The sequence below is a fragment of the Drosophila navojoa genome, chromosome 4 (assembly GCF_054131105.1).
Source record: "Drosophila navojoa isolate 15081-1374.11 chromosome 4, UAZ_NAV_1.0, whole genome shotgun sequence".
NCBI classification, from domain to species: Eukaryota; Metazoa; Arthropoda; class Insecta; order Diptera; family Drosophilidae; genus Drosophila; species Drosophila navojoa.
This window is the reverse complement of record NC_142892.1, coordinates 23,796,289-23,822,500: the sequence shown is the minus strand read 5'-3', so window position 1 is coordinate 23,822,500 and position 26,212 is coordinate 23,796,289. Positions and strand designations below refer to the sequence as shown.

Here is a 26,212-nt window from a genome sequence, read left to right as displayed (position 1 = left end):
GTGCATGCAACTTTGTTGTAATTTTAGCTTGACTGCGCTCTGTTTTGTTTTGCTTTTGGTTTATTGTTGTTATTTGGGCCCGGGTTAGTTGGTGCTTTGAACGTTTCTCACATGATTAAGCCAGATTGCTTACAACTTGTTGGCTCCGCATCAGCATTGGCATCGGCATCGGCATCTGCCGCAAGCTTGTTACACTGTTCTTCTTCTTCTGTTGCCATCAATTGTTTGCCTATTTATAGCGCATTCGCATCTTGGACTTTGACTCCCCCTTTGGTTAAGAACCATGTGCCCATGATGCAGCGCCTTTTGGCTAGCAGCGATCGCTGCTACGATTTAACAAACACGCAGACAGATGCACTCGAGCGGCTGTTGGCTAGATTCAAGCATTGTTTAATGCCAAAGTGGACTAGCAAGGAGATGCAGCTCGTGCCCGCATATATAGACATTCATATAAGTATATACATACGTATATAATGTATGTAGTATATGTTGTGTATGGAGTATGACGAAATGGTCGGGCACTTGAGTTTTGGTTTTTAGCTTCGCGTCGAATTCTTGTGCCATGTGGTCTCAATTGCCAAATGCAAATATCAACAATGAAACAAATTTTCATTATTTGCCTGACAAAATGTTGCGCCAATTGGGCAAACAATGCGCCAAGCAGATGCCTCGGTTCGATCGGATGTTACCTTGATGGACGCACGTATATTTTTGTTGTTATTATGTATTCTTGGGCAGGCATCCCGTTGTGCAACTGGCTATATGTTGATGAATGGTTGACCTAGTCGAGTGTTTGTTCGCTGCCTTTGGCATTCTGATGTCTCTTTGATTCAATTTATGCTAATTGCTAATTGCATAATAATTCAATTGAACCAACTGCAGTCTTAGTTACTGACTAGTCAGCCACATTTCCGCATTGTTAAGCAGTTGCTGCTTAAAAATGCTCCGCAACTACTAGTGCTGCTGCTGCTGCTGCTGCTGTCTCTGCTGTTGCTGCATCTGCATTCAATTCAATTACACAATTTCTGTTGGCTCTTTGGTAATGCAAATTTGGTTGCCCTCGTTGCTGCATTCGCTCTTTAATTAAAGCCACAAAAGTCTGTTTGCTGGCTGCGGCGATTTGTTCATTAAAAACACTTTATAACGGCTAGCCAGCCACATGGTTCTTCTCTCAGTCTGTCTGTTTGTGTGTGTGTCTATGCTTCCAGCCCACTGGGCGTATGCTGTATAAGCAATGTGTGTTGATTACTCATACGCCCAATGCGCAAAGGTCGTACCATAGGTATTTGGTATGAGATTTATGTGATGCGACAATAAGTTCTTAATAAACCAAATTGGACTATTATATGAAAAAAGTATATAGAGTAATAAAAGCTTAAAACTCTGATAGGATTAAACAATTTAAATTGTATTATATATGTATGTCTTATTGGTTTGTGTCTAAAACTATATTAATTTAGTCAAGTAAGTGAGGCAGACAATAACAAACTAAACATTTTTTTAAGGTAAACGCCACCTTAAAGTAAGGGAAGTAAAGGCTAATTCATATCATTGCCATAGCTGCAATCAGTTGGCTTTTTTTTTTTTGTTAGCTTACACAAAAAACCTTTTTTTCATATAGTCAAGGGCATAAATGTTTCGGTTTAAACTTACTTCGCTTACAGCTCCAATAACTGAATAAAAAATAAAATAAAAAAGACAAACAAGAATAGTTGTTAATTTTCACTTTATCAGCCCGAAAAGGCGGTGCAGCAAGAGCCAAACAAAAAAACCAATTTCAACCATTTCATTTTCAAGTTCATGGCTAGTAGCAAACGAGCAACAACAACAACAACAGCGGCGCGTCGATAGCTGCAATTTTTGAATTAGCCAAATTACTATTATTCAGCGCAGCGCACTCACACAAATATAACTTATACATGTAAATGTAAATGTAGATACATCACACTCACACACACATAAACATATATTCTTATAGATACATTCCAAACTTGGTTAGCCTTGTTTGTCTGGCCCCGAGAGCTGTGTAGACCCTTGGCCAGGGTCTGGCTTTTACGTGCTGAATGATTTAATGTCCTTTTTGGCAGCCGCGTCACACCTATCCCTCATCCCCTACGGCCGAGGGTAGCAGCCCCTGACACTCCATCGCCACAACCATTGCAGTTGAATGTTTTTGTCTAGACTGCGGCAAATGAACTTTTTTCCGCTCAAAAAGTGAGTTTTGTTTAGTTTTGTGTCGTTGGCTTTCGGCGAAGTTGGTGGAACTTGGAACTTGGAACACGCCACTCCCTTGGCGGGGCCACTGAAGGACCTTCATACGTCCATTTCCGCTCCGGCGTTTCAATTTATCGCGCCGCGACATTTTGCACTTTAGTTTTGCGTGTTTTGGCTGTCGGCTTTGGCTCTCGACTTTTGTTTTCCTTTTTGCATGCAGCATATTTTTAGCCAAAATGATAAAAAATTTTAATTTCATTTTGAAAGCGGATTTTCGCTTTGCGATTCGCTATCCGCCAATTGCAGTTGTGTGCCGACTTTTCTTTTGAGTGGGCGTACCCGGGGCTACAGGGTGAATCGCTACAGGGCTCATAAGAGTTTTGTTTCCCAAATACCCTGGATTACCCATCCGATTGAATGAGTCTTGGACACAGAATATATTCTTGATGATAAAAAGAATTAGGTGTTTATATTTCGATATAGTAAACTTCATTCTCCTTTTAATATTACATATACTTTATATCATCATTAATTTGTATTGAATAATTTATAGATCTAACATATTATATGTACATATATGTATATGCACAATATGTAGATATTCATAAATTAAACTCCGAATGTTTTTTCATAAATGCGATTATGAATGGCCCTCCTGGTCCACTTGGAGTGCTACATTCAATTTAGTATATGATCCGTAAAGTAGAGAACAGAGAACGTACCTGCAAAAGCTTATTTTTAACATATGAATATTATTAGTTTGAAATATTCGCCTAAAGATCAGGGATTAGATTCGCTTTTTAGGATGTCTGATAGTTGGTCATACCCGCCATTAAAATTCGTAGCTGTTGTTGTTATTTAGCCCGCATTGCTTTTTGATATTTGCGTGCCTGAAACTGAACTTCAAAGCCAGCGATGCGCATAAGACCGATAAGGTTGCAAAAACTAAAAACCAAAAGCCAAAGACTGGGGCAAGGGTTGCATTGCATAAGCACATCAATCGTTGGACCAGACAGCCAGCCCAATAGAAAGAGTTAGCCAAATAGAGGGGCCCGGACCAGGGCCAGGGGGTATTTGCCGCAGGCCGTATATCATGCAGAGTATTGGCCACTGGGGCTGCAGCTAGATAGCTCGAGCTGGAGTTGAAGCGCAGCTTAGACACTGTGTGTCTGAGCCGCTCATAACAACGGGCAATTAAAGTTCATGAATTGACAAGAAATTCACAATAAAATCAGCCACAATTATGGGCAAGTAAAAAAAAAAAACAACACAACGAAAAAAGAAAAGAAAACAAAACAAATAAAAATAGACAATCGACCACACGACGAGGTGGGTGAGGCATTAGTTGGATTGAATCGGACGCACTTGGCTCGGATTTCACATTCTCCGAAAGAAATGCTGGCAAATCTTAGGCCCCGATTGCCCGTACAGCGAGAGCCAAGAAACCCAAACATTATTTATGAGTTTTGAAGGTAATCCAAGCGACAACAAAAATGACCAAAAAATACAAAATAAAACTAAAAATTTCGCACAAGTTGTGATTAAGGTCAACTCTGCTGCTTGACCCGATTCATATTGCTGAACAGCCGCAACAACTACAATTCAAGAACAAATACAACAACAATATGCTTAGCTGAATTCGCCATTTAATTACAAACGGAAACAAATTAATTTTGAACAATTGAAACGAACCACATTATTGGGCCTGCCGTTCAAGCAATAAACATGAAAGACCAAAAATCGAGTCTAAAAATAAATCCGTGCATAATGAACATCATCATGATGATGATGATGGGGATCATATCTGGGCTCCAGCAAAAACAGCCGCAATGCCAGCTCATGACTTGGACTTCAACTTCGACTTCAGCTCTTGGCTTGCTGTTGTCTGTTTGAAATGTTGTTGCTGACTTTGGGTAAACAACAATCGTCGCAATGCAACATGCTGCTATTTTTGCCGAATTGTTCAGTTCAGTTGGCATAGCTGTCCGGAATGGGCAATAAACGTAACGAATGTGGAGCAGCCACAAGAGCTCCCCAGTTCCATGAATGAAAGCAAATATTTACATTAATCAACTTCTCGAAATCAATGTGAGTTTTTAGGTGCTGTCAAGCTCTTTAACGGAGAGGACTTCAAGCACATAGAATCATACTGATCATGCTGACAGCTATATATTAATTCTTATAATAATATCATACTGATAATGATATTAATCATTTAAGGCATTATTTTTATCTACACAATTAACGCCTTATGTATTACTCTAAAGATAAATAAATAAATGTGGAGGAAATATCTCCGATATTCTCGATATTTTTAGTTCGATATTGTAGACTGAGTGAACAAGTTCTTGCATAACTGCAACGAAGAAGCAATAGCAGCTCTCCAACTGCTTTCGATCTGCCATTTACAGCTGGGGGCTGTTTCCGCTGCCCCTTCCACTCCTCCCTCGTATCATCAGTCTCGCTCTCGGATAGCTTATGACCAAATATTGATTTGCATTTTCAATGCCTCAGCATCGGCAATGCGAGAAATTGCCAAGCACCAAAAGACAAGCAATAAAAGTTATAAATATTGAATAGCTCTTCGCTGAAGTCAGCCCCCTCAGTTCCCCAGTGCCCAAGCCCACCCAAAACAAAAGGAAAACAAACGCTTTGGGGGCCTAACTTGTGCATCGCTCCACGCCCACATGATGTTGGCGCTTTCATCAAAATGCACATAAATTTCAACAACTGCCTAGGCGAAGTGAGACGTTTGTAGCGCCAATGTCCATGTGGGTGGCCAGCCATTGGAACTGGACCCAGAGCATCTCTCACTCTCTCTCTCTCTCTCGCTCTGTTCATTTGCATCTTTTGATTTTATGTGCTGCCATTACTGTTGCCGTCGGATGCGATTTCTAAAAAAAAAAAAAACATTTGCATTTAATTGGACAGGCTGCAGTTGTAGTCCGATAGAGGGCGTGCTAAGGATTGGGGGGACTGGGCGTTGACAAGTTTCGTTTGTTCTAGTTTGGAGCGCCCCCTGGCGAGCACCACACGGTGTTGGGCATCAATCAGCGACATCTTTGAAATGCTCGTTGCTGTTGTTGTTGTTGCTTTATGTGGCAGCGGCAAACGACAACAAGATGACGTTTTCAGAAATTAAAAGACCGATGAGTGAAAGTGAATTTTCGTAGGTGTTGTTGCTGGTGCTGGTGCTGGTGCTGGTGTTGTTGTTGTTGTTGTTATTATTGCTATAGTCATTGCAGTTGTTGTCATTTATTTTGCCTAGTTGTAATGTGTAATGTTTGCAACGCTAACAACAGCAACAGCAACAGCAACAACCAGAGCCACAACAAACATCGAGAGTGTGGCAGCATCGTTGTCTTCGTCTTCGTTCGCGTCTTTTGAATGTCTTGCGATAGTCAATTGAGTTTTCATTTGTCAGTCAGTCAAAGCCAAACGTAAAAACGACCCAGCGTCTGTCAATGACACAGAAAGAGAGTTTCAAGCATGATATGTGGCTTGTTATTGCTGTTGTTGTTGTTGTTGTTGTTGTTGTTGTTGGTTTCTGTTGTTTTGTGTGTACTTTGCTTGTTGGCCACTTTTTTACTTAGTTGCACTGATTAGACTTTTGTTGATATATCTCTTTCGCTGCGTTTTCACTTTCGTTCACTTTCGGTTAACGAGCTCAGATTTCCATTGACTTATCTATAGGCACGTGCCCGTTAGTATGCCCAGCCCCCATTCAAACTGCCCATCGCCATCGCCATCGCCCAAAGGCCTCCAAAGATTCGCCAGATCACGTTAACCGGAAATAGCTCGGCGGCAATCCATGAGCCAGCAGCTGCAACAGATGCGAGAGAATCTTTCGCCGCAATCTGACGCTGAGTCAACTCTGTGACCCCAGATTGACTTGAGCTTGACCTGCTGTTTTTGAAATGTCCTTCAAATCGTAAACTTTTTAGCTGCTTGAACTCTAAGCTCACCTCAGAATGCACATACACACCATTAAATGCGAACACGTCGTGTGTGTGCTGCGCTAATTATGGCCACAATCTTTTAATTATGATAAATACGCACGAATGCGACCCCAAAACTGTATTTTTTTCATGCCTCTCATTCTCAGTTTCAGTTTCAGTCGCATTATAAATAATTCTCGTCCACTAATTACAACGTGGAAGAACAAATAAAGTAATACGAAAAACACAAACACTAAAACTAAACAAGAAAACTGAAAAGCATCAACAAATGTAACTGGGTCAAGTCGCCATCAAGTCGACGTTAAACTCACAAAAAATACATATACATTTATCTGTATATGTACGTAGAGAAAAATTGTGGAAAACTCGAGATTTGTATCTGCGGTTTTTTCGGTTTTTATATATTTTTTTGTAGAGCGCTTAGAGGTTGCTTAGCTGGCGAGCGGCTCTTCCACAAAGCACAAATTGAAATAAAGCTCAATTTAGTGCACGACAAGTGTTTGCTGTGCTGTTGTTGTTTTTGCTTTTGCGGCGTGTGCGGGAACACCCCTGACGTGGCTTGCAACACGTCCTTGCGAATGGAAGTTTTGCATACGTCTAGACAGATTAACCTTTCCTCGACTCCCGGCTGCATGGCAACTTTCCACGAAAATACGAAAATTTGAAAGGTGACAATTGTCGATTTGATCAAATAAAAGCAGCCTCAGTGCCACTTGAAGCTCGTCCAGCAGTCAATAAAATTATTTTTGCGAAAGTTGTCGCATAATATGGCAAAAGTGTTTGCTTTATTGTTTTTCAGTTAGTTTCTTTTACTATTAGATTGTTTTGGCTTTTGCTGCTGCTCCACTGCTCCGCTCCGCTCAGTCGTTGCCACATTTCACAGCCATAATTCAACTAATTAAATGCACATGAAAAATTCAGCACTTCAAATGGCAAACCGCACAACCGGACAGTCAAACAGCCAGACAGCCGGACAATCGGACAATCGGACAATCGGACAACCGGACAATTTGAAATGCCAGACGTAGTAGCCAAAGCCAAAACTTTGCTTTACTCTCAAATGAAACGCACTGAGAAATATTTCAAATTCGAATTGTACATGAAATCTGTTAATTTTAACCAAGTGAAAGAGACTCGTCGAAATAGCTGATGCGACTGCTCATATTGGGCACCATGGGAAACATCCAAATTTAGCCGTAGCTAATCGAAATGATTTATACGAATTAGAGATTATAGATGTTGATGCATTTTACAGCCGAGTAATTAGGTGAAATTATGAGCATGTGAGATGTACGACAAAATCGTCAACTTAATGGTTTATTATAATGATCATCTTCATTTATACAATATATTATAACGTATACAAACTATATTGGGTAACAATTCCCGCATTCGCATTTATCTGTACAGAATTTTCTTCTAGCTAGGAATACATAATATAATATATTTATTTAAAAATTTCTGTGTTGATTCGTTTTGTAATTATTGAAGCTGTGACTTAACATACGTCTGTATTAAAATTTTGTATTATATATTGCAACTTTAAAAATGTTCTTATTTTATTAAAGGTAACTGTTTGCCAACCATGAATGAGTATTACATTGTGTGTTATACTCAATTTTAATATGTATTTGGTTAGATATTTCGTCTGAAGAAAATTCTCCTACAAAATAATGTTCTTATTTAACAAATATCAATTCTATAAATATGGATCTGAGAAACATGACATGTCCCCCTTTTCATAACAGATTACAAATTTTTTTCGAAACTCTTCAGATTCAGTAAATCAAAAGCTTTAACATGGTTATGTACATATGCATTTATCGTACAATGAATGATTTGGATTAACCAATTGTGTATGATTAATACATTCTTTACGGAAGCTGAAGCGGATCTTGTACGATCCACCTAAAGCGTATTACTTTAATAATTGAGCAGTTTTTGTTTATTTTTGTGTTTTCTTGAAGGTAGCCACTGACCGACCTGAAAGGCCTTTCCAAATCAATTAGCGTTGACCCCAAGTGTTACCTCGAGCTTGCATTAATAGCGTAAGCCCATCGAGGCGAACCAAAACTATTTTCCGAATGCCCCGCCGGCAACTGCCTGGGCTTATTTTCTTCGTTGTTGTTGTTGTTGTTTCTTCTCTTTTATCAATTGAAACGATCGCCAACACGATATTGCCCTAGGTTGGGCTTTAATTTGTTTGGTTGTTGTTGTTGTTACGGCTACTGTTCAGTCACACAACAACAACAACAGCAACAAGCTCTTGGGCACAACTTTCACTGAAAATTCAAGTTTAAATATTGTAAAAAGTACGCAATTGTCGATTTGTTTCGTTTATTTATTAATAATTATTTGAATGTCATGCGTTGCGTATGATTCGAATTTCGTTTATTTTTTTATTATTCGCGATTTTACCTTGAAAATTTCGCACGGGATTTCATACGTCCCGATATGGATATGGCACAAAATCCATATCCATATCGAGACTAATTACCAACATGACTTCAATATTCTTCCCGTTTCGAAGTTGTATTATTTGTATGTACATTTGCTTGTTTGTAGAATGTTTTTTTTTTTTTTTTTATTTCAATTTTATTTTCATTATATTATGGCTGCTGCCACAATTTATCGCTTTATTATTACACGCAAATGGCAGAATTAGCAACGGCAAAGCGGCCAGCTGCAATTACAGATACGCTCCCCATCGCGCCCCCTGTTGCCAGAGGCATAGACTCCATACACGTCATAGACTGCAACTCCCCAGGGTAGACCTGTTTTACTTTTTTTCTCATTCCACAACTTGGCCAAAGAGTTGACCGAATCTTGGTGTTTTATTTTCATTTAATTACTGTTGTGGCAGTTGTTATTGTTGTTGCTGCTGTTGGAGTTGTTGTTGCTGCTGTTGGAGTTGTTGCTGCAGCAGCATTAATTGGCTTGTTTTGCTTAATAATGATTATTGGTTTTTATGGCTCTTTGATTATGCGATGATGCATCGAAAAAGTTGCCACGGATTAGCGCAAAGTCCGGCCCATACAACGGGAAAGCCGCAGTCCGTTTGGTGGTGTTGAGCATTTTGTTGATGTTGATGGCCTGTCAGTCAGTTAGTTCGTCAAATGGGCGGACGGGCGGACGGGCGCACTGACTGACTGACTGACTAACTGACAGGCAGCCACACAGCCAGAGTTTGTGGCCAGTTGGAAGTGCTGTCTTAATTATGCAATGGGCACAATTGAACACAATTTCAAAGCACGCCAGTTGTGAAAAACAAACACAACCTCCAGCAACAACAATAACAAGGGAAGCAAGCAATACAATCAATACCGCAACGATATTTGAATACACTTTGATCCAATTTTTGTTTGTTTTAATATTTTGAATTTTGTTTATGTATGTCTATAATTTTCTATTAATTTGTAGTTTAAACTATGCTGTGCAACGAAATATGAATAGATTTGCTTGATGTATTTTTCACACGAATCTGTCGCCTCTTCCAGATTTAAATTTAAGCCGGATATTTTATTTATAAATATTTTAATGTGGCTGAAAGTAGTCCATATAACGTAATAAATTGAAGCTCGAAACTCTTTGATTGAAGTAAATTGAAACTGATTTGAGATAAAGGTCCCAAAGCGCATATTCCCATTTTAATATTAAGTATTAGTCTAACAACCGTTATAGATAAGTGCCCACTATAACACACAGTGTCTTGCATTCGTATAACTCTTTTGGGATAGAGTAAAACATTAATTACTTATGCGCATATGCAAGTGGAGCTGTCTTCAACCTTTGCTGGCTGCACTTGATCAACTGAGTAGAGGAAAAAAGCCTAAATGCAGTCAGCGTTCAAGTGGACAGTTGGTAAGTTGGAGTAGCAAGTGGACAACAAATTATGATTGCGATTATGCAATGGAAAAAGCAAGGCTAGAAAAACATGAAAAAGAGAGCAACGGTAAAGTGGAGAATCGAACGAATGAAGCTCCTGTCAGCTCTTGACCCCATTGCCGAGGCGTCTGCTCGTAAACTTCGGCAGAAGTTCATAAATGTCCAAAGGCAGCCCGAGCACACAAAAGACACAGAAACTGAAACTGAAACTGAAACAGAAACTGAAACTGACAATAAAGAAACAAACTCCGCCCGCCGCAGACGAAATTTAATGCGTCTCATTTTAATTGCTTGCAATTAAGCAGCAATTACATAAAAACAAAAGCCGCTGATTTAAATTAAATGATTACAGCAGCAACAGCAACAGCAACAGCAGCTGGAGTCGTAGAAGAAAGAAGCGAACGCATCGCTGCACAAACTTATCGAAGGTTTTGTTTTAGTTTTCTTTTTTCGTATTACGACCAGAAGAAAGCCACGTTGATAGAGACATAGAGGGAGCGGTGGGACTGTAGAAGTTGCGATTAGGTGCACGCGCTTTACAAAATGTTGAATAATTAGCAATAATTATAATAATTAAAAAAGCAAAGAAATTAAAACATGTGCGGGCGATTGCATCAGCAGGCGTCGACCGCATCGCTGCACCACTCAACCACTGCACCACTAACCGAACACCACTTAATTTATGTCCCGACAAGCGAGGCCCGACGATTTACCAAATTCCGCACATAAATTCCAAATGGAATTTTACTAACTAAAAATTGTTTGGCCTGCATTTGTGCTTGTCGTCAACGGATTTTTGTTTTGGTGCTCTATCTCTGTTCTGCTTTGGCCTGGGATGTTATGTAATAAACTCATGCCTCCCACCTTCAAGGCTTGTTCTGTGTCTCTTTGCGGCGCTGATTCAGTTTTTCATCTCACTGGCCACCAAATGTGGCATCTTTAACCCCGTCACAGACCAAAGTAGATTTATTTTTAAACATCATCCCAAAGTGTTTCACCAGCTTTTAATACAGTTGATCGTATATATACTCTTTTCAAAATTGGAAAGGATCGTGCAACGTGCAAATTTTATATATTCTTATGTGTATAAAAATATACAAAATGAAAATCGTTTTTATTTATAATTTAGGAATAATTATAGTATTTTGCGACCTAATGTATATAAGCACATTCGCTATAGCTGGGTGTAAATCCAACTAATAAGATTATACAAATTTTCTTCAATGGCATCTCTCTGGGCAGAAAAAATATATATTTTCTGTCACGAATAGGGTATTTATGCCTCGTCATGCGCTCGATGGGTTTTCTCTTGGGCTTTTGCTGTTGGTGCCACACACAAATCAAACGCTCAAATGCTTGCAACAAGATGCATGTGACATCTCTCGAAAGGTGGGGGTTCTCTATGTCTTTCTCGCTCTTCTACACGCTTTCTAACTCTCTCACTCTTTCTATAAAAAATAAACGAGTACTTGGCATGCGCTGACACGAAAATATTCTTTGTGGGCACCGTCAATAAATTTAGCTCATAACACCGTCTGACAGTAATGTGTCATCAGGAAAAATGTTTTCTAATGAACTGGGGGATCTCCGAGTTGTGGGTGTTTTGGTCTGGTAATGCTATTCATTCAAAAATAGTGTAAGCTCACTGATGAAGCTGTGGCCCAGGCGCATTTCGTCTCAGACACGTTCTCTATTTGCATAGCTAAATGTCGTACAGCAGAGACAACAGGTATTAAGAGATAAAACATGGGGCGTACCTAATTTGAGACTGAAAGCTATTCAAACAAACCCGATTTAATTTGTTTAAGGGATTCTATTTTTTTTAACAATATATGATATATTGTTAAATGATAAAGGCAAGTGATGAATTATAATTACAAATTTATCAATATCTTTTAATTGCTATATAATTTTATAATACTGTGAATAGAATAGGATATAGAATAGAATATTCTAAAACAAAACAAAAAATCTTGCCTCTTATTATAATATATGGATAGCTATAGCAAAACTATATGACAAAAGTGTTTCTATAAAAACCGTTGTAAAAATTAGTAAACCAATTAATTGGAATTTGTATTCACCTGCCACAGCGAAGTTCAGGTTGGCTTTGATCTGAAAGTCTCGGCCTGGTCTGTTAATGAATTAATGATTTATGAATTAATCAATTGTAGACCTGCCAATCCATCATGCATGAACCAATTGAAAAAGCAAAAGTGTTTATTTTTTGTTTTTCTTGTTTTCCAAATCAGTTTTCCACACACACTATGCAAATGGGCCCATTGAATGCGTTGGACGTAATGCAGGGGACCGGCCCCCCGTTTCGTGTCTAGTTAAGTTCGCTCGTGCGCATAATTTAAAATAATGATCGGCATATGAAACTTAATGCGTTTCGTCTGCACCTCGAGCGCTCTAGCTGGCTGACCCGACTGCGATCGGGCTTATCGATCATAGCCGTCGGCGATGCGACGACGGTGCTCTGATGCTGCGGTGCGGCGTGCTGGGGCATGCTCATGATGTTGCCACATTTGATGTTCGTTTGGGGCCAAGTGCATAATTCACGCACGCAGCTCGCAACAGCAGGTGTCACTCTCACTTTCGAGGCGGCAAAATCTAATTTGCAGCACGTCCTTCTCCCCAGTTAGCCTCTATGCATAACAATTAGCATTTCATGTTTGGGAGCTGAAGCTGAAGTTGAGTCTGTAGCTGTGGCTGTGTGGACACAAATTATCGCGTCGTTTGACGCCTGCAATCTGTAGGCAATTTTTACTGTAACTTTGACTGCCAGCTACCAAATGTAGCTGCTTTTGTTTTTTGTTTGTCACTTTCCTTTTAGCCATGCAAATTTCTCGCGACGACTATTAATTGGTAATGGTAAAAAATATAACCATAAAAATGGTCAACACGAGACCCGCGTCTCGCTGTTGTCTGTTTCTGCTACCACACTGTGTGCAACAGTTATCTGCAAGAGCTGGCCAAAGCTCTCGTCCTGAAAGAAATACAAAAACAAAAACAAAATACTTTCTTTGCATAGCGGCTACAGTTGCCAGTTGGAGCTCCAGCTCCAGCTCCGACTGGGAAGGAGTGAAGCCAAAGCCGGAGCTGCAGCCACAGACAGAGTCGCAGCTATAGTTCCAGCTTATCAGAGATCGTCAACAGTTGGCACGTTTCGTTCATTGGCTTGGCGTGATTGGTGTTGCTGTTGATGTTATTGTTGTTATTGTTGTTGTTGTTGTTGTTGTTGTTGTTGTTATTGTTATTGTTGTTGACGTGTTGCAAATAGCAATATTCAAGTTTTTATTGTGCTTTATATTAGATTGCCATGGCCAATACGAATAATATATGTATGTATTTATGTGCGCATGCATGTATGTGAATACATGTGTATTCTCGATGTTATTGAATGCGAATCAAAAGAGTTCTAAGAAATACAACCAAAGGCCAACAAGCACGCGGCTGACATAAGAATGTGAAACCAACGGAAAATGTGGCCATAACGATCAGCTAATGCGCTTCACTGGCTGAATGATTGAAGGAAAAGAAGAATTTATTGACGCACTGTACATATTTATTCGGAAGTTGATATAGCCATTAGGGGGAGTTAATGAACTGGTATCGGTCAAGTATTTATCTTACATAATACATATATGTACAAATATTTGTATTAATATAAAATCAAATCGTGTATAAAGGCTTTACTTTTCTTGTGGTATATCTGCAAAGGTTATTTTTAGCGTAGATTATGAATAATAACATAAATTATAATCTCAATCATATATTTCTCTCAGAGTGGCATTAGAAGTACATATGTATTTGACCGCTAAAGGTATTTTGAGTATTACTCTGAATACCTCTTTCTAGGAACACTGCACAACATAACTTCTGTACATATACTCTTTCCTTCTCTCTGTCTTTCTTTCTCTTTCGCGCTGTTGCTTTTCGCTTATTCTCATTCTAATAAGCCCCCAATAAATCAACATTGATTTTAAGTTTTTTTTTCTTTTATTTCGCGCTTTTTTGCCTTTGCTGACTCACGATCCAGTCTTAGTCTGAGACTCAGTCTCAGTTCCATTCCCATTCCCATTCCCAGTCTCAGTTTAAGTCTGACTTCCAGGTCTCGTCTGATTCTCATTCTCATTCTTCGATGGGCGCTTCGCTTTGTGTGCTTTCTACTTCTTTTGCCTTTTTGCTGTGTGCTGCTCCTAAGCTTACAAATTCTGGAAAGGCGGCCTTATAGGCCCAAAAAAAGAAGAAGAAAAAAGTGGCTTGGGCACATATTTTAGCAAAGTGTTGGCCAGCACGCGAAGGAGTCGCCGTCAGCCGGTTTTGGGCCACCGCCTGGCGCTGGCCGCATAAGGAGAATGCTATTATGTGTGTGTTTGTGTGTGTGTATGTGTGCGTGTGTGTGTACAGATGCAGGAGATTCTATTTGATTCATGTTGTTCCGCGTAGGAACAGATTTCGGGCGCCCTGTGGCCCAGTCGCAGCTGTTGCAATTGAAATCCAGTTGCAAAATTTGTCATATGACTTACATTAGCGGCCTTTCGGGTTACCTACACATAAATCTAGAGCTGGCCCTCTCGGGCACCACTTGGCTGACATTACGTTGGCCACCGATTCTGCAAATGTTTCGTGCATTGTTTTTGGTTTTATGTTTTTTGGCAAACGGGCAACAGAATTGACATTTCCTTTTACAACATCCAACAAGCTGCACAAGCTGTGCAAAATAAAAACTATAAATCAGCAGCAGCAGCAACAACAACGGCTAACAACCAACAACCAACAACTACAACTGTTCCATGTGATTGTCACGCTTGAAGGACTCTTTCGCTCCGTGTCGAAAAAAAAGATATAAAAAGCGAAAATGAATTTGTTGCTTTTCTTGTTGTTTGTTGTAGTTGTTAGCAGTGCTTGTTGTTGTTACTGCTGTTGCTTTTGTTGTTGTTGTTGTTGTTGTTGTTGTTGTAGCTTTTATGAAGTAGGTTACTATGTTTGTTGAGTAATTGAGTTTAGTTTTTCACACACGAGTGTGTGCCTGCTGCTGCTGTTGTTGTTGTTGTCGTTGTCGTTGTTGTTGTTGCAGTTGTAGGAAGCTGCTGCACATGCAACTTGGCAAGTTGGCAACTCGGCAACAGTTTTGCATGTCTTGAAACAAAACAGCCGCTGCGCTGCGCTTGTCTCACAAAAGTGCAAGCCAGCAATTGCTACAGAATGTCATAATGTAAGGCCCTGGAACAATTGAAGATCCGTTGTAATAGAATCGGAAAATGAAAAGACTTTCTGGTAGCTACTAAAGCAACCGAGAAACAAATTACTAAATACTTGAGCCCTAGACTTTATAAAAGGAGTTCAACAATAAAACTATAAGATATTGAAATATAATAAGAAATTAAAGAATAAAATCATAATATTTAGCCGAACAGCTCAAGGTTTAGTACATTTAATTTAAATTTAGAATAGTATTGTAATTATTTGGGATTCTAATGAGATATATGAATCTAATATGCTTTAAAATATATTAATATTATGTACCAAATCTTTAAATATGTGTATGTAATAAAATACAACTGTTCCGTTGGTGTACTGGTACTAGTTATATGCAATATGTATAATGTATAAAAAGTTTAGTCAATCGTGTACTAGAATAGATTAAAATTAGATATTTATAATATAATAAAATAATATATGTATATATACAATAATATAATATATATATAATATATATATATTTAACAATATCTTCCTTAACTTTCGATCAGTTCATTCAGTTTCGTGGCACACTATCTACATATATGTATGCACATATCATATATGGAAATGCTAAATACATGGCTTGAACCATATCTCTTCTACTCAGCTATGTGGCGCCAGGTCACTCTGCACGCTGTGTGCTTTGCAAAAGTTTATACCATTGAATTTCCATCTATCTATAGGCAAGCTATAACATGACCACTAAAGAGATAATGAATAAGTAATCGAAAGCAAGACAACTGTCGATAGACTGGACAGTTCATAAAACCAAACTTACCTAATAAACGTAATTATTTTTTTAGAAATACCAAAATTTGATCATCTACTTACTTATCAGAGATCCATGAATATTTATTTAATGAAATTTAATGTACTTTTAATATTAATATATGATTTCCAAACGAATATCCGACAAGTTTATGTATATGCACTAGCAGCCATTATACATTTTGATATTTAATTGCTGATATTCAGCATTCCTACTTTTCCTTTAGGTTATACTTCCAACTTCACCTTTAGGGTATACAACGTCTTGTTAGTGGGGTCTAGGTTCACAATATTGACAACTTAGTTAGTTGCTAACTTCGCTTGGCCCTGCTGAGTGCATCTGCGAAGAACAAGCATTAGCTAAATGGCTGTCCCTGTTTCAGTCCATGTTTAGCTACTCCTAACTTCCACTTCACTTCCTCCTTTTGCTGTGGCTGCTGCCTCCGCCACCGTCCCGTGGCGCCCCCGCAATCACGTTCCTTGCCGCACTCTGTGTCGGCTGTCTGTGTTGTGATCTAATTATTGTATTTGCTGTCCGTTTCTGCCAGTTGCCGAGCCAGCCGAGTTGCCTCCTACAGCTGCAGCAAACTTTAAGCTGCAACCCCTCCCAGCCCCTCCCGCGTGCCGCCTATCGAGTCGAGGTGCCTGCTCAACTGGCCGACAGCCTCTGCTCATTTGGCTGGCAAGCCTGTTTAGAGATTCGTCGTGCCAGCTCCGTTGTCTCTTCTCCCTCTCTCAGTCTTTTTCTGTCTCCCTCACACCGGCCCACATCACAACTCAGCATTGCTTTGCTCTGCTCTACTCTGAGCGTCTCCTGTTTCTATTTTATCCACTTCACTCTTAGTTTGTGTTTCAATTTGGCGCATTTGCTTTGCTTAGTTTTGTGTTTAACTCGGACTAATTTGACTTTTTGGCGCGTCTCTTTGACTTCAGCTTTCAACTGGCTGGTATTTGCCATTTGTATACTCTGCATAAAAAGTATAATCATTTTGTCAAAAGCCTTGGAACGCATAGAACATGCGACATCTGTGCTTTATATATTACAAATTAAATCTTACTATGCTAGAATTAATAGTTGAAGTATTAAGAGTAAAACCTAAGTTGTCTGCTACTAAAGTATAAGTACTTAGTAGTTGCCTTAACAGTTGAGCAGATTGCTGGAAGAGAGATTTAGTATTAGGTGAATGATCAACAATGCAAAATACAGTTGAATACTACTGCGTCAAGTGAGAGCATCTCCTCTACGACCTGCTAAACCAAGAAATTTGGTCGTGTTTATTATGACATCATTGTTTTGGCAACGGCTAACTGTATACAGAGGTTGGCATTAACAAACTAAATAATTTTGAATGGCCTTACGTTTTACTCAGAAATGCGAAATGCGAGCTGCGACAAAAGTCAATTAACATTTGTGAGCCCCCAATATGAGGGGCATCATCTTTTTCGTGTGGCTGTATCTGGGAAATCTCTCGATCAATTGTTGTCACGGTTAATCGCATGTAGTTGCACGTCTTTTGGCGCCTGCCTCATTTTCATTAGGCCTTTAAGCGAATTAACGTGACTGACTTATAAAAGACATATTGAAACCCATAAGGAAATTGTTGCTGGGCGAGCGAAGCTTCCTTTATGCCTGCCTGCCCGGGCATGCATCAATTTTCACTTTTCCAAGATATAAAAAGATACACGAGATACACACAGCAGATGTAAGAGATAGGTTTTTATTATTTTCCATTTTTTATGTAAGTGTGCAAGTGGCGTGGGTTGATCGTAAAATCCTTGTACGTGAGGTTTGCCTTGGAGGTCACGTGAACGACAACAACAACATTAGCTCAGGACTGTGAGAAGTAGAGTTGCAACCGAAAGCGCAACGGCAATATAAAAAGAAATAATCTTTATGTAAACAGAAGTGAAACTTTTTGACAATCAAACTACACGAATATTAAATATTAATTATTAATTATTCGATTATTCGATTATGCATGCAATGCGATGCAATCGCTGGCGATCTTTGATCTCTTTTTATACCCTGAACCCATTGAAAATGGGAAATCAGGGTATAATGGTTTTGTTAAAATGTATGTAACAGGCAGAAGGAGGCGTGGCAGACCCCACAAAGTATATATATTCTTGATCAGGGCGACGAGCTGAGTCGATTTAGCCCTGTCCGTCTGTCTGTCCGTCCGTCCGTCCGTCCGTCCGTCCGTCCGTCCGTCCGTCCGTCCGTCTGTCCGTATGTTTGAACGCGTCGATTTCAGAAGATATAAGAGCTAGAGACTTCAACTTTTTTTTAAAATGTCCGTATTTATCACGCGGATATCGAGTTTATCACTAAAAAACGATAACTCATTCCGATACTTTTTTATCGATAAAAAACCTTATCGAAGATCACTTTAAAAATTATATCTCCTACATCTTTCAAGCTAGAGTCTCCAAATTTAAAATGTATATTAAGATGTATTTTAGACAATTTCGGTTTTTGTTAAAATTTACCCCCCACCCCTTAATCCACCCCCTCACCCTCATCTTTGTAAAAGTCGTATATCAAATACTAGAGACTTGAGCTTCGGTATACACATACATTTTAACATTATGATTACGTTCTGAAAGTTTCATTACAATCGTACGTCTAGAAATTAAATTATTCAACAAATAAGTTTTCATTTATTGCCAACGTTGCAGCGCAACCCAAGCGCAATCGCCTGTATATGTGAGTGTGTGTATGCGTGTGTTTGTTTGTATGTGTATGTGTGTGCGTTTGTTTGTTTGTATTTGTGTGTGTGTGTGTGTGCGTGTGCTAATTATTATTGAAATATCAGTTGGTTGTAGGGTTCAGGGGATCTCGTAGTCGAGCAGTCTCGACTAGAGCTTTCTTACTTGTTTATTTTTCATTTTTCATGTCGTATTTCTTTCTGTTGTCTGTCTGCAGCACTCAGCTCAAATTGAAATTCGAGCTGGAAGTTTGTCGCATGCATTACGTTGATTACATCACAGCAGAGATGTGTGTGTGTGTGTGTGTGTGTGGTAGGTGGGTGGGGTGGGGTAGGTGGTGGCCTGCAGGAAGTGAAAATAGGCTATGCAAGTTCCACCAACAGCGATAGTCAGTCATTCAGTCAGTTCAGTTGGTCAAACATGTTGGCCTAAACAGCCTAAATATAGACACAGGCAGAGACATAGACATGGACATAGACAAATGCACAAACAGGACGAAGCACAAGGGGTGAGAGGCGGTGGGGCCAGCTGTGTCAGGGGTAGACAGCCAGTCAAATGGTCTTGTTAATTTCCATTTTTCTATGCAAATTTAACTTCCTCGAAAATGTTGCACACTCCAAAACGGCAATAAACAAAACAAAAGAAAACAAAACAAAATTAAACGAGCATCACAGAAATTTGACTTGCCATAAAAATTGAAATCTAAAACAAGGTGAAAGGGGGCTGGCTGCGACGCGGGGGTCAGCTCGATGAAGTGGGCGGCTGTTAGGCAACCGGCAAATGCACGAGGGGTATGGAAAATATGCCACAGACATATGACACACACACAGCATACTATATATACACAGATAGAGCAGCAGTGAGGCAGACAGGCAGACAGACAGCCAGCCGCAAAAGTCAACGTGCAAAAATAACAAACAACTGTCAAATGTCTGACAAACGAGACAAGGAAAAGACAAAGCTGCACACAGAGAAACCCAAACCAAAAGCCAAAACACAACACTGCAACATATGCAACACATGATAAATAGCAGCGCTGAGAGGGAGGCACTCGCAATAGGCGACCCAGATGAATTCGCTCATTGGCTAGAGGACGACAAATGAAAAACCGCACAATCACATTGTATTAGCAGCAGCAACAATTGAACCGACACACAATGTTTGATAACAACTTCCCGAAATTGTCGGACAGTGACAAAAAGCAAAAAAGGAGAAGATAACTATGCGCCAAGCAATTCATTGGAACAGATTACGCATACGACACGTGAGTCGCGTTTTGAACAATAAACCAAAACGTTCGATGCTAAGATTGCTAGCACTGTGCACATCACCAATCTCTGACTGCAACAGCAACAAAAACAGCAGCTGCTAATGCAACAACAACAACAACGACGTCAAATATGCAGACGTGAAAAAGAATGCTGAAATTGAAGACGCCACTAAAAATTGCACAGCAAATACAAATACACTCACATACACATATACAAATATATATATAAATATCTGTGTATATACACATATATATGTATAATCATTTGTTGTTCGTTGTTGTTATCAACGGCTTTGTCACAGCTCCTGCGGTAGCTGCGTTTATTGCTATGGTTGTTGCTATTGTTGATGTCGCTGTCATATGTTTATATGCCCTCACAATGCGGTCGGGGATTACGCAGCTGTCATGCAGTTTGTTTTTATATATCACATAAAGTTGATTGCTTCTGGATAAAAGACTGCGAAGCTGTCTCTATACATACATATATATTTTAATTTTAGCTGCGATCCAATTATTATTTACTCTGGAAAATGCAGGCAATAGAGATAAATATTTTTGTATGCGCCAGCCTTGGAATTGCTAAATCTATGTATATATAATTTAATAGATTATTGAAGCTCGTAATCCAAGAATGTTGAAAAACAGGAACAAATTGTTTCTTTATATATGTATGTTGAGTGCTTCGCTGTGGATTCATCAACGTTCACAAATTAAAAAAAAAAAAACAAAAAAAATCAGTTTAAGTGAAATGGATGACTTGACAAACATGTGTCTAAATATTTATATATAATGTACTTTATGTAGATAATTTAGTCCTTTCAGAATATCAGCAGGAATCGAATAAGAAACTGAAACTGTTATAGCTAAATAATCATAATAAATAAATAATTAATTATTGAAAATAAATAATTAATTATTGATAACTTCGCATCTCTAGTTGCTGTAAGGATGGCACATGTAATTTACATCACATTCATATTAATTAGAGTAGTATTAACTAACTAATCCGAAAGAGCATTTGCACTCGAGCTGAGATGCATTTTTAAAGTTTGTGATTTGTTGTTGCTGCCGTTGTTGTTGTGATTGTTATTGCAACGTCTGCCGCAATGTCTCCGCTTTGCAGACGCCGTCGTCGTCTCGGCTGTGGCTGCCACACGCTTGGCGGAGCTGCTGCAGGAGCAATGCAATACGGCTGCGGCTACACGGGCGTACGGGAGTCCGGGTGTCCATGGGAGCATGGGGTCTAAGCATGAGCATGGCATGTCATTTCTTGGCTTCGCCAAACATCTTTGACATTCCTGATGTCTCTGGCGCTTGCGCTGGCTTTGGCTCTGGCTCTAGCATCTGCAAAGTCTCATTTTCTCTGGCTGTCGCTTTGTCTTTCTCCAGCTGCGATTGTGTTCCTCATTTTACTTTTGCTGCAGATATTTGTAATGAAGCATGTTTTGCATTTAATTTATGCGCGTAATTAGTTGAAAGTGAATGCCAGTTGCAAGTAGTTGCAGTTGCAATCGCCGCCGTTTGTTGCAGCTCTGGCTAGTAGAGTAATAGGTGCTGCACATTGCGTATACGCGCCGTGCCACAGAATCAACGGCCACTGCGTAGCAGCCTGTGGTCAATGCCAATAAATTATTTAAGCGCTTTAGCTTTTCTTTCGCTCTATACTTTATTTTTTCGGGGGCGAACAAAGGCAGCTCATTATTTGTGAAAAACGCGGCTGTCAAAATTGAAAATAGGGAAACGCTAAAGAAATAAACCAAAACAATGGCAGGCAGCAGGCAGCAGGCAGCGAACAGTCAACAGTCAGCAAAGCAACAAAGGCAACAGCAACTTCGTCCATTAGCAAATGCCGCCGTTGAGTGGCAGCAGGGGAACGGAATGGATGCAGTCAGCGACGCCACCGCCGCATAATGAAAGCGAAAATTTAAATTTTTGATACAATTTGCAATTTTTTCCTACTTCATCATTCACATCACCAGCGGCAGCAACAGCAACTGCAACAGCAACAAGCAGCTCCAGCTCCAACTGACTGCAGTTGGCAGTCAACAAGTCAACAATGAAAACAATTCATCATGTTGTTGTAGATTGGAGGAACCTTTTGGCAGCAACAGCAGCAGCAACGCTGTGGCAGCTACGTTGCCTTCAATTTATGCGGCGGCGCTTAAATCGATTGCTTTGCCACATTGCAACAATTGGCTAGCATGCAGCAACGAGGCTCAGCTGGATCGTGGGGCAACGAAAAAACGGCGAAAATAAAATCGGACGCCTGCGCCAATCGCTGCTGAACCGTAAAACTGAATTATGTAGCTACTCCGCCACAGAGCGCTGCGATGGCGTCGGTGGCGACGGGTGGCGAAAACTTTTGACGTTTTGCGGGTGGATAATGGCAGACGACTGACCACAACCAGACCACAGCAGAGTTTCAAAGCCAGTGCCATAGCCAGAGCCAAAGCCAGAGCCAGCCTCAGTCCTGGTCCAGACTTGACGGCCTGTCTACAATTGCCAGCGCCGCTTCATTAAGCGATTCATTCATGCAGCCGATCCAGTCGATCGTGTCGTTTTATTTGCCTCTTAAATTTCTGCGCTAACTAGATGTCGCAATTGAAAGTAAGCTGTCAATGTTACACCACCAGCAGTGGGCAGAGGGGGTGGCATCTCAGTAGAGACAACACTCATTCTTGACCGATCGCCCAGACAATTATAGAGAAAACCCAGCTGTTGGTCTTTGTGCTGAATTTGTATATTTATTATAATGAGAATGGCTATTCATATTTTGATTTCTTTACTTTTATTATACATATTTTTTATTTTCTTATATATTTTGTTAACAATAAAAGAGCGTGAACAGAAATAGACCATGCAGATCTAATTTGGATGTCAATGAATAAAAGATCAGGGACAGATTGTTTCGATACAATGGCAATCAAAAGTACTAATTCATTAGAAAGTTTTCTATCGGCTTGGGCAAATTAGCAAGGCCATAAAGTGGAGTTGGCTACTGCATAATATATTTGAATGATCTCATGGTTCGGACAGAACTTGAACTGCTAACTCATAGTGCCATCATCTCAAAAATTTAGTAGGCATTTATTTTTAGCACCTCGAAGGTCAGTAAAGGACATTGTTCGCTTGATTTTCTCAATTGCTGAAGTTGAAAACTCTCAAACCTCGAATCCGTATTCAAATTCAAGCGCAACTCGAAGTCATGTGCAAATTTAATTACTGACTCAGCGACCTGAGCATAAGTCAAGCCCGGGGCACTGGAAATCCAAGTCGACGGACAACAAATAAATGTTTACTTACACACAAGCATATCTCATAGATATACAGTATATATGCAAATCGCAGTGTTGGACAGCTTATTATTGATAGTAATAATCGATGTAGATTTTTTAGCACCTTTTTTCGTCTGGTTTCCCCCATTTATAACGTTTGTGATGTGTAAGACAAACAGAAACAGATAAACAAAAGCCAGAAAGCCAAAATATTCACAGACCGCTCGGCACAGCTGGCGAATTCTCTTTCTCATGGAATGTGGCTGGTTGCTTGGCGGTTTGGCTGTTAGCTGGGTTAGCTTGGTTCAGTTTGGATTGGCTGGGTGTCTTTGGAGAAACGTGTTTTCTAACAAAAGCCGCCTCTTAATGGGTCGACAAATAAAAGTATAATAAATAAATAGTAAAAGGAAAATGCGTAAAGGGTCGGGGTACAGATCGGCTTTGGCCAACATCGACTCACACCGCACAACTACGACACTTGATCTGGCCAAAATGCCAGCGCGCTCAGAATCGAAACGTGGGCGATGAGATCATCAGCATTTAATTGGCTGGCGACTTTGACTTTGCCCATTACAACTGCACAGCCAGAGTAGAGTGTGGAGAGTGCGAGGGCATTACTCTCTCTCACTCTGTCTCTGCCAGCTCCGTTTACATTCGTAGCACTCTTCTCTTTCTCTTCGCTTTGTTATTTCGCTTCTCTTTTCCGCTGCGTGTCGTTTTATGTCCCTGGCGCGCGCATTGACCGAATTCGGAAGATGAATGTGCGACAAATGCCAGAGATAAACCAACTGCTGGCAGCGCGACACGAATCGAATAATCGTGTAAAATCTCCCGAGCTCGAGATCTGATAATTGTCTATGTAAATTTCTAATGCTGACGCACTGTTTTTCTGTGCCATTTTGGATTGTGTTTCGTTCGTCTATGACAGCTTTTACATAAATTAAGGAAAAAGGCAATCGCTGATTGACATTCGTCGTACATGGCGTATGCGCAATTAAAGGCAATCTGCGTCTGGCATTTCCTAGCATGCAAATTGAATTTCTTTATATCTGTAAGATCATTATAATATTCTTCTAAACATTATAACATTTATATTGTATGTACATATGTATATCATGTACTGTATGCCCTAAAAACAGCTGAAATCCATGTTTCAGGTTTTGCTTTTCATTAATCCATTTGTAGTCATTAGTATATCCGGTATAATCTCGACAGGAAATGGGCAGCAACCGTTGCTGGGAGAGTTCAGAAATCTTTTATGGCAAAACAGTTGCCAAAATTTTGTGGCGTACCGTTAAGGTTTATTGCTAATGATGATGATGCTAATAACAATAATATTAGGAGCAATTGTGGATGCCAAGACGTCGCACTTGTGATTATTTGTAATACTCTTTCATAGAAATATACATACATATATAATTTTTAGTTCGCCTAATTGATTTTATAATCAAGGTTTTAATGCCGCTTCTCGTTTTGATTGTGGTTGTCATTTCAGCAAGCAGCAAAAAGTCTCCAATCGGGCAGGCAAAACTTCAAAGTCGAGACTCTCCAAATGTGTGCGAAAAAACAAGCGAACCGCCAATGCAAACGCCACTTGCGCAGCCGAAGCAGCTCGCGTCGCTGTCAGTTCGTTGGCGCTCGTGTTGTGCGACAACAGCAGCAACAGCAGCAACAGCAGCAACAACAGCAGCCGCAGCAGAGGCAACAGCCATCGTGAGAAGTAACAGCAACAGCAGCAGCAGCAACAGCAGAGGCAGCAGCAGCACCAGCAGCAGCAGAGCAATTGGCGCTCAGTTGGTTTCTGTCGCTGGGTACGAACGGTTCCCTCTCGCGCTGTGCTCGTCGTTTCTCAGCTGCGTCTCGTTTGCCTTTGCGTTCGTTGCTTTCGTTAGTTGGTGCGCGTGCGCCTCGTCGTTGCGTTTATTTGTTGTGTCGTCGCTTCAGCACAAAGGTTCATGCGAGTCACAGTAAAAGCCATAAAGCAAAGAGCAACAAAGTCGAAAACAAAAGTGTGCGAAAACAAAAATGTAACAACAACAACAACAAAAGTAACCAAACAACCAATCGCCCGACAGTTTAATACGAGTTTCATTCTTGCTTCTTCCCTAAGTTCTTTTCTTTTGTTTTTCGTTGACCATTAAAAGTGAAGCTTGGAACGCACAAAATAAGAAAAGTTGAATACGAAAAGAAAACAACAAGAATTAAAAATCAAACAACAACAACAACAACTACAATAACGGCAACAAGAAGCGAATTTAACCGTCCCACGAATAAGCTTCATCTTGAACTTCACTCTCCGGTCTCTGGCCTCCAGTCTCCGGCGTTTCGGCGCGTCTCGTGTTATTTTTAGACAAAAAATCGCAATCGCAACGCAATGGGCACCAAGTCGCCCGGTGGTCCGCAGCGCTGTCGCCTCATACTGCAGCGCTGCCTGGCCATCCAGCTGAGCAAGCCGGGCCACACGCCCGAGGACTTTTGGATGTACGACTCGGGATATATGATATTTCAGGTGAGTTGAACGAATGTTGCCACAGAAGAACTGCCACTAGCTAGCTGTGAATCGCGAACTGGTTTCTGGACACAACTGGTTGCCTGCTCCACAGGCGAAACCACTGTCCGCTGTCCAGTGGTCAGTGTTCGCTGCTCAGACGGCGCTTCAGTGGCCCAAAGTGCGTGAGGATGTTCGAGAATGAGAGATGGGGAGGCCTGGCTTGTAAACCGAACGAGTGATTCACAAAGAGATTCGCAAGTTTTCGCTTAAATTTCCCAAATGGTTAGAGCCCGCAGAAATGCGTATGAAGATCGCTGTAGCAGATAGTGAACATTAACAGAGCGAGAGAAAGAGAGGCAGAGTGAGAGCGAGAGAGAGTTCAACTTTAAAG

The 26,212-nt window shown here is 40.3% G+C and overlaps 1 protein-coding gene across 1 annotated transcript in view; it reads left to right on the top strand.

The window, feature by feature from the left end:
* The window catches only part of ko (Stork-head domain-containing protein knockout), a 64,285-nt gene that overhangs the window by 6,674 nt on the left and 31,399 nt on the right, over positions 1-26,212 (top strand). Inside the window, exon 2 of the mRNA XM_018101670.3 lies at positions 24,826-25,839. Within this exon, the coding sequence (XP_017957159.1) occupies positions 25,705-25,839 (135 nt within the window). The 5' untranslated portion in view covers positions 24,826-25,704. The remainder of the gene's footprint in view (positions 1-24,825; positions 25,840-26,212) is intronic.